Source organism: Lates calcarifer, linkage group LG8 (genome assembly GCF_001640805.2).
Source record: "Lates calcarifer isolate ASB-BC8 linkage group LG8, TLL_Latcal_v3, whole genome shotgun sequence".
Taxonomy (NCBI): Eukaryota; Metazoa; Chordata; class Actinopteri; family Centropomidae; genus Lates; species Lates calcarifer.
This window is the reverse complement of record NC_066840.1, coordinates 5,339,344-5,348,434: the sequence shown is the minus strand read 5'-3', so window position 1 is coordinate 5,348,434 and position 9,091 is coordinate 5,339,344. Positions and strand designations below refer to the sequence as shown.

Sequence of the window (9,091 nt, the reverse complement as noted above, 5' to 3'; positions counted from 1 at the left end):
AAGAGTATGAGACAGGCAGACAGGCGGTGCTATGGGAGAGCGAAGGTAGCTTTAGAAGCTGATACTCACAGGAAAGGCTCATTTGTCACCCTTGTCTCAAAGCCATATGCGATTGCCAAAAGTGTGTGTGTGGCGGGGCAAGGATCATGAGAGTGTGATGCACACTGATTTTGAGAGGGAATCTGAAAGCGGCTTTGAAGCAGCATCACTCCTCTGTGCCACATGTCTACCCATGAGATCAGCTCTTCTGTTTCTCTCTTACATTTTCTCCATCTCCTTCTGCTCTCTGTCTCTTTCTCTCTCTCTGTGACCACTAAATGTTCTCCCACTCGAGGCACATGGTGATTATGGTGGGTCCACATGAAGACATGTCAGTGACGTTATGAAGCACTGAGCAGTGTCTAACTTTTTGGTTCAACGCAGCTCTGCGGCCAGCTGTTACCATAGCAGTTTATGGGCTATGTGTGTGTGTGTGTGTGTGTGTGTGTGTGTCTGTGTGTGTGCGCTGTATGTATGGCTTGGGAGTAGCGAAAGGGACAAAGTCATTTGTCACTTGTGGCTTCACATGTCTGGTATTGAAATTGATGACAAATCTATGAGGTGTGTGTCTGTGTGTGTGAACATATTTGTTGGCCAGCAAATGCATGATGTCATGCATGAGAACTTCTTTTTCTCACACATTATGAAGCCAGCTATGCCCCTGCAGACTTTCACAGTTTGCTGACATTGCAGGCGAAGAGTGTGTGTTTGTGTATACATGTGCGTGTGTGTCGCGTGTGTATTTTTATTGCTTTTATTGGACGTTTGCTGCAGACCACAGGGAAACATTGGCATCCAGACTCCATCATACATGCCTGCCATCCACCATTATGACGCCCACTGCCTCTGTGTGAGTGTGCACAATAACATGAATGTCCATTTGTGTATGGTTTGCTCTTTTCAGTCTGAGAGGCACAGAAATTCTACCTAGCAGGCTTGGTAGAAAGTTTGAGATGTAAACTGGATGGACGGCAAGTTTAATCCACCGTTAATCAACTCCTCGGAAAACTCACTCAAGCATCAGACACTGCAGATTGCTCTGCCTCTCCCTGTAACTCTCTCTCTGTTTTTCCCAGTCATCACTTTACCCTCCCCCTGAATCACTCCATTACACCCCCACCTGCCTCCACACTTCTTCCCCCAAACATCCCTTGTTTCCCTCAGAGTGCGGTCGCCTCCTCGCTCCCTCCCATGATTTTTTTTTTCTCTTCCTCTGTTGTGTGTGATGCTGAGAAGCCCTCAGGATTAAATCTAAGTCTTTTGTTTATCATCTCAGCTATTACTGCTAATGCTGGCTCTCCCTCTCTCTTGCAGCGTGTATGTGCGTGTGTGTCCACGCATGCATGTGTGGGCAAGCTCTCAGATCAAACGCAGCGTAAGACGAGCCCATAAACAAGCCTTCAGGACCACTTAGGATTTTCAGGGAGAGTCAGTGTTGGGGGGGTGCAGGGAGGGGGAGTTAGGTACAGAAATCAGCTGCTCTGTTTATGTACCTTTCAGTGGTGATTACCGGTCCAATCTGTCTGTTTAACAGAGGAAATATCATAGCCTGGCAAGAGTGTGTGTGTGTGTGTGTGTGTGTGTGTGTGTGTGTGTGTTTGTGAGACAGAGAGATGCATATGGTACAGTTGTAGTGCAGAGGGCTGGAAAGATGCCACAGAGTTGCGTGGAATTAGAGCGCTGGTGCAGCAGAAAGTGTTTATTTACTCATATGTACAACCCTGAGTCAGGAGAGTGAAAGGAGAGGAAGCAGGGGACCACCACAGACCAGAGAGAGAGAGAGAGAAGATTGAGGATATGTGTCAGACGTACTGTATAGCCTTGGCACTGGCCTGTGTTTCCACACAGTGCAGTGAAGGCTGTGTACTGTGCGTGTCAGCGTGAGTGGGCAGACACACCAGCAGGTAGTGCCCGGCATGTAGGAGGGAATATATTTACAGAGTCAGTTTGCAGAGTGGAATATTCAGATGAATAGGCTGCATTATATATAACTCAAAATATCATTTTCATTAGATTACAGTGTAGTCAGTGCAAGACTGAGTCACTTTTATGTCACGCACTGTACAGAATATAACAGTTATATGGGGGCAGGTTTGAGTTTAAGTGCAAATAGTTAAATGGGTTTTCATCAGGGGAAAATATGGGTAGTTTCCACCTGTGGCCACTAGATGGCGCCAAATATACACAAATGAACTCTCAGGAGAGGCTACGAGAGGCAATAAATGAGGCAATAAATGGTTTCAGTGGTCACCGCCAAACCAGCAATAACAGTCGTTTAAATTATCCAGACATGAGCCTTTTTATATGTTGTGCAGCTTGAGTTTGCAGTAAATTCTCCAGCCTCTCTGTCGGATGTCATCGTAATCCCCTCCGGCCACCGGAAGCGCTAGATAAAGCCGAGGTTGCAAAGTGCGTCACAGCGCGGAGCTGCTGAGAATAACGGAGCTCGCCTCGCTGCCCGGTACCGACACTCTCTCATTTTTTTCTGTCTGCACAAGAAACCCGAGCCGACGTTTCCGCTCCACCATGGTGAAGATTGCTTTTAACTCGGCTCTGGCGCAGAAGGCGCTGGGCAAAGAGGTGCCAGCCGCTGTGAAGGTGAGCTAACGAGTTTCAGTGCGGTGTCTGAGCCCGGCGTCCGTTATGAGCCTGGTGGCAGGGCCCTGCGCCGGCCGCAGACAATTGGCCGTGACCGTGGACTTTATCATGTGCATTTGCATACGGTCTTTACGTATGCTCATGCACACTGCAGATGTAACATTTAGAGGACTGCAGTATTTTTCCTAAAACGCATAAAGAGCCATATTGCACCTGATGCAGCACAGTGGGACCGCCCATCTTCTGAACAGCTGTTCTGCAGAGGCCAAAGATTGACTGGATTATGGGATTCCTGAGTCAACGACTGTTGACTGTTGATATTCGGTGCATGTAATATCATGATGAATCTGTAGAACTGCTGACAGTATTATGTGTTGTGTATTATTGTGTGTTTAGGATCCTGAGCTGGCCTCTGCTCCCGTGGGTAACGAGGGCTCCACAGGTCGCTGTCTGCTCACCCTGCTGGGCATCGCCTTCATCCTCAGTGGGCTCATCGTGGGGGGAGCATGTCTCTATCGATACTTCACCCCAAAGGTAATTGTGTGTGTCGGCTTGTGTTTGTACATTCCTATTGTCATTGTAATGATGTTTAGAGGTTTAATTGTTGAAGACTATCTGAAGCAAATGTAATAACTGGGCTCTTCTTTCTGACATATGTGAGCTTTGAACACCCACACCACATTTGCCACAGTGCATTTAATGTGACACAGTTAAAAAGCCTCTATCCAGACTGCATAAGGGTTTAAATTTACCAAATTAACATTGCATAATGCTTAGAGATGTATCTCAGTCAGCATCAGAACACACTGAGATGGTCAATCAGAGGATGCACGCACCAGATTTATCCATTCAAGTAATTGCAGCAGATATGAAAGACTGAGTGAACTAGTGGTTAAGATATATGTTGTGTACAGTAACTATAACATCCAGGGTTTGATTCCAGCTGAGAACATTTTTTGCATGTCATACCCCCACCCCCATCTCTCTCTTCTCTCTCTCTCCCTCTTTCTATTGTCTTGTGTATTTTTTTTAAAACTATCTGCACAGTCACTGTCTAATATAAACAAAAAGCCAAAAACATAGTCTTTCAAATGTCAAAAATGTCACTGACCAGAAATATATTCAGGGGGAGAAGGGTGGGGAGAGTGTTATTTGAGTTTAGGCAAAATTATTAGGGCTGTTTATGACTGCTGATGGGACACTCTAGCCTTGGTGGGAAACAAAGAGTGCTGACTCCTGCCTGTTTCCGTCTGAAGAAAAAGTGCAGACTTCACCTATTTGAATTTTGCTGTGTTGTCAGTGGGAGGGTCTCACATTCAGTGTAGCTTCTCTGCACCCACAGGGGTTTTTTCTCTTATGCAAATGAAGCAAAGCCTAAACCGTCTTATCAAGCTATTCATAGCACATAAACATCTCTTAGTTGAAATGAAACGTACATATTCTGATATGAAACGGTCTTCTCACCTTTGTCTTCCTGCACCGTTTATCTTGATGTTACAGTAGCAAGTTCCTGTTAGCAGCAGCTTTGTGATTTACCATAGAACAGATGTTTCCTCTCATGTAAGCTATTTAATAAATAGAAAACAAAGATGGTTTTTCTCTTAAAACAATATGCATTTGCAAAAATGTCCACTGTAGACATCATAAAGAAAATACATTAGACCACATTATAACACAATTCAGTATTGGGTCTATTGGAGTCTGCTGGTTAGAAGTCATTTAAAGAAGCTTTAAACTCCCTTAGCACTACTTCTTTAGACCAAGTCCTGTCTGTGTTATATGACAGAGAGTCTTACACAACTGCCTCTCATGAGCAAACTCTGAACTGCTCTGTGCCCAGATGAAACCCAACACATGCTCTGGCTCCCCCTGGCAGCCACAAGCTGCTGCAGGATGTTATTTCCTAAGTAAGGCCGGGGCTGTTTGTTAAGTTGACACAGTGGCAGAACAAACAGGTAGTCACGACAGAGAAACCACTGACTACGTAGATTTAGGAACTTGTGGTTTAAGAGACAGAGACCGACTTTACCACTGCCTAACTTTAACAAACACACATCGGTGGATGGAGTTGTTTTTGCTCTTGAGTATGCCTGACCAAATGTGCAGGTTTCTGCTGAAGGCTGAAATACAAACAGATAAAGTGAATAAAAAGTGGGGACATTAAAAGAAGTAAATTAACACATTTAATATAAAAATAATGCTTTGAATTTGATTGGTCTTTGCGTGCATCAAAGTGATTGAATTTGCTTTTACTTTGGGACGTCTCCTTCAGAGACTGTATCATGGCGCAATGCAGTTCAACGACGTGTCAGCCGGAGCTGGAGGAGAGAGCCAGCCGTACTACCTGCCACGCGTGGAGGAGGAGGTGGAAATCTCTGACAGCATGGCCGTCATCAGCGTCCCCCCTCCCCGCTTCAGACCTGGAGACCCTGCTTACATTCTCCATGACTTCAACAGGGTGAGGATGAGCAAAAGTCACACTGAAAATCCCACAACATTGCCGTAGACACCTGTGTGCTCCTGCTAATGTGGTTTAATTTCCTGATTGTGTGCGTGTGGTGTGTGTGTGTGTGTGTGTGAAAGCAGAAGCTGACGGCTTATCTGGACCTGACTCTGAGGACCTGCTTTGTGATTCCTCTGAATACCTCGGTGGTGCTCCCCCCTCAGGACCTCATTGACCTCTTCTCACAGCTGATGGTGAGTAGTGATTAGCTTATATCCTAACAGGATCTGAGGACACAGCTGCCAATATAAGAGACCTAGCTAGCTTTGATTAGTAGAACTGCTATCGTTACACAGTACTCCTTCTCAAGCTCACACACAAGTCCTAATATGAAGTATTACCTGGGGAAATCCAGGGATTTGTAATCATTTGATTAAATCCTGTGCAATTCTGACACGTCTGCAATTTGTAAAGTAAAAAATTCCAGCGCTCAGGGTCTTCCCCCCTGTCCCAGACATCCCGGAATATCAGTAACTCTGCATGAATCAGGCTGAGTAATCACCGTCCAGATTTTGGTTCTGGCATGGTTCTTTTTTCCTTTCAGTGTCATTAGATATGTGACATGAAATGCTGTCAGTAGAATGAACTAAATCTACTAGAAGGCTTTTTTGTGTCGTTTTCTTTGCTACATCAAAGATTGAAGCTGGGTCCTAAGTCCATACTACGCATTCATATACTGTTTCAGCAGTTAATATGCAAAAATATCAACATACTTGACTGCATTTTATACCAACAGGAAATGATACTGTATGTTTGATGCTTGATGGAAATAAGACTGCAGCTTCCTACCAGTTATTCACACCACCCACAATTACATTTTTTCCAGCTGTGTAGCTCCTTCGGTCCCTTTGTATGTTACATTGGCGGAGAAAAATATGTGCATGGAAAATCAACTGTGTTTATACTACATACTGCATGCTTAGAGTATACGTTCATGTGTCACCTTTCTAGTGTCAACAATCTGCATACTCAAAACCTGCTTAGAATCAGTACATAGTATGGAATTGGGCGCTAGCAGCTGTTAGCATTGAATGCAAAGATGGAAATGCCATACAGTACAGTAGTGTTTGGTCGTAAACTGAATTTTGATGTCACAATGATGCTAAATGAAATGATTAGAAAAGTTAATGTATGTCATTGCAACCCCACTTTCATGATATTTTGGTAAAGAATATCAAAATATTCTTTACCAAAATAAGGCTAGCGGCTAGCACTGGCATGCTGCATGGCTAAAAATGATCACATTTGAATATGAACAGCTACTTCTTGGTATCAGAAGGTTCTGTGAAGTCCTATCAAAATCATTTCTACAAGGGAAAACAAAATGTTGTGCTTCTCTAGTTCAGAGTTTTTCATGCGCACAATCTGGTTCCTGTAGAGCATTTGGTTTTGTAGTTATAGTGAGAGTGAAAGTGGTCAGGAGGTTTTAGAATATTCAGACCCATGACTGATATGTAGGCACTGAGAGTTTACTTGGTTTCAAAAAATGATTTTCATAGAGGTATCCACCATGACATGGTGTAAAACATTTGGCACTTGGTGGGTGGTGGTGCAATCAACAAGTTTCATTATCTAGCATGAAATCGTTCGACAAAATGCAGAAGTGCGGGGATGATTCATCTATTACACAAAGTCCCTCCCACTCTTAGATTTCACACTTAGATGTAGTCGTGTCCACTTAGCTGTTTTTCATCATAAAAACTGTAATGATAATTTTAAAAATGTGTCATAATTCCTTCACTATCCATTCTTTTTGTCCCAGTCTGGCTCTTACCGCAGCTACCTGGTGCACGAGGATCTGGTGGTGACTGAGCGTATTGACGATATCAAACCCCTGGGCTTCTACATCCGCCGTCTGTGTGATGGAAAGGAGACATACAGAATGCAGCGCCGTGCAAACCTGCCAGGTATGGATGTAGTGTACGGCCAAAACTGACATTTTGTCAGGTTTGTTTAGGGGGGCACGGTTGACCCATACCTGAGTGCTGATGTAGGTTATATCTAAATAAAAACCATTATTAAGAAAAAATACACTCAGTGTAGCTCATTTAAAAGGAGCTGTACACAGATTGTTTGCATCTGGTTTCACTTGTTAAGGTCCCGCTCCAGTGTGATTCAAATCACCTGCAGAGTAACTTCGTATCAGTCCCCTATTGAGTAACACGGGGGTTTTAAAATTACAGCTGAAACTACGGGTATGACAGTCGGCCCCCCAAATAAATTAACTGTTGCTATTAGGTAGCGCTATTATTTCAGAACAATAAATGGAACTAAACACAAAGATTATGTAGCCGACCTAACTTTTAGCAAAACTGAACATACATTTCAGTTGAGCTTGAAAAGCTCTTGAAATGTCACTTGAACATTTAAGACTAATGCCTGTGTGTCTCTGTCAGGTGGAGGCATCCAGAAGCGCTCTGCAGACGAATGTTTCACCATCCACCACTTTGAGAACAAGTTTGTGACGGAGACCCAGATCTGCAAGGCTTGATGGGAAAGCATGAGCGTAGGTCAGAGAGAGTGAGAGCGAGAGATAGAAAGTGAGTGATAAAGAGTGAGAGTCAGAGTAACAGAGACAGAGTGGACGGGAGTGGGCGCAGGAGGGAACAACTTTCAGCAGAAAGTTACTTTTGTATAAATCTCTAACTCCAGTTTTTGCTTCCCCTGCTTTAACCCCAGTGATAAGTGAATTTAAGTTACAGCGTTATAGCCTAACCACCCCCACCCCACCCCGCTCTCCGCTGTATTACCCTGAACCTATATACGTTATAGCTCTTCTTGCTCAAGTATTCACTAGCTAGTGTTGTACTGATAACCTATGTCAGCCTGCTAACTAAAGATATAACTAAGTTTCATTTGTTATGTTGGCTTATGTTCTGTTGCTGTAGCTTCCTGCTGACTAATCTAATCGTTGTTACCGTGTTACAACATCTTGTCACCTCAGATGAGAGTTGCTAGTCATTCTACTGAATATCCTAGTGATACTGAGGAGTCATTCATATCAGCCCTGTCTGTGTGTCAGCCTACTGTTCCCACTCTTAATGGGGTTTATAGAGCAGCCTTGACGAGACATACTATATGTTATAGTGTGATATAGCACAAGTCACCCAGGAGAAGTACGGTACAGTACAGTTACAGTGCACATGTAACATGCTTGTCGTTGTTTTTACAGAAGGTACCAGAGATGCACAAGCCCAGAGCTCTCAGTCAACACTTTGTAGATATTTCTCAGAGTGCCCTGCTGCTCCCAGAGGCCTCTGCTGTCCTGCTGTGTGATGATCTCATGTAAACCTAACGGTGAACAGTCCAGCACCCTATATGAGCAGTGTATGTGTTTGTGTAGAAACCTCATTTGTCAATATAAACTTAATGGATGGTTGATGAGCTAAAGGCATGTATAAGCTAAAGGGAAATGTCACTAATTTGACACTACTTTTTGAATCCTCATTTATAAATTTGCAGCCCCATAACATGAAAATATCTTTACCGACATGGTAAGAAATAAGTTCCTGTAGGTTTAGCACCTTTTTAAACAACACCATACATTTAAAATTGTCACAGGAACTTATTAGCATACATTAGTTTATTTGAGAAAAAAACTTGTGTGAAGTATGAAAACATGGCTTTTTGCCAAATAGAGTCATTTTCACTGGTTTCCCACGCAATGTCTGCACAGAGAGACAATCAGACAGGAAGTGTGCTTGTAAAAAATGTTTCTGTATCAGCTTTTTAACTGAACACTAGAGGATTAGATAAAAACCAATGTTGTGTGCAGCTACTGAACTGAACTTCACTTTGTTGTTGAATAAAGTTGCATTTCTTTACCTACTGAATACTTTGCTTTTTATTATAGCACCAATGAAAGAAGGGCTCTTGATCCTTTTATCTTCCTCTGCAGGCTTATCACTAAACTGGATCCAGAGGAAAAGTGTTGAGGTTGTATTCTATGTT

At 43.3% G+C, this 9,091-nt stretch overlaps 1 protein-coding gene across 3 annotated transcripts; it reads left to right on the top strand.

Moving 5' to 3' along the window:
- The first annotated feature begins 2,268 nt into the window (after window positions 1-2,268).
- Window positions 2,269-8,964, top strand: LOC108882747 (integral membrane protein 2A). Of its 3 annotated transcripts, none has more exons than XM_051072174.1 (7): window positions 2,269-2,637; window positions 3,034-3,171; window positions 4,910-5,095; window positions 5,224-5,334; window positions 6,903-7,047; window positions 7,537-7,646; window positions 8,313-8,964. In XM_051072174.1, exons 1-6 carry the CDS (start codon window positions 2,566-2,568, stop codon window positions 7,629-7,631), a joined length of 747 nt encoding a protein of 248 aa, XP_050928131.1. In that variant the 5' UTR covers window positions 2,269-2,565; the 3' UTR covers window positions 7,632-7,646; window positions 8,313-8,964. The 3 variants fall into 3 exon arrangements, with proteins under 3 accessions (XP_050928131.1, XP_050928132.1, XP_018530933.1); XM_051072175.1 differs by having other exon boundaries at window positions 7,537-7,650; XM_018675417.2 differs by having other exon boundaries at window positions 2,270-2,637; window positions 7,537-8,964.
- The last annotated feature ends 127 nt before the right edge of the window (window positions 8,965-9,091 follow it).

Excerpts from the sequence above, each read along its gene's own strand:
- LOC108882747 (XM_051072174.1), top strand. The coding sequence starts at position 2,566 with ATGGTGAAGATTGCTTTTAACTCGGCTCTGGCGCAGAAGGCGCTGGGC. Across the intron at positions 2,638-3,033 it reads AGGTGCCAGCCGCTGTGAAG|GATCCTGAGCTGGCCTCTGC; the intron begins GTGAGCTAACGA and ends TTGTGTGTTTAG. Across the intron at positions 5,335-6,902 it reads ACCTCTTCTCACAGCTGATG|TCTGGCTCTTACCGCAGCTA; the intron begins GTGAGTAGTGAT and ends TTTTTGTCCCAG.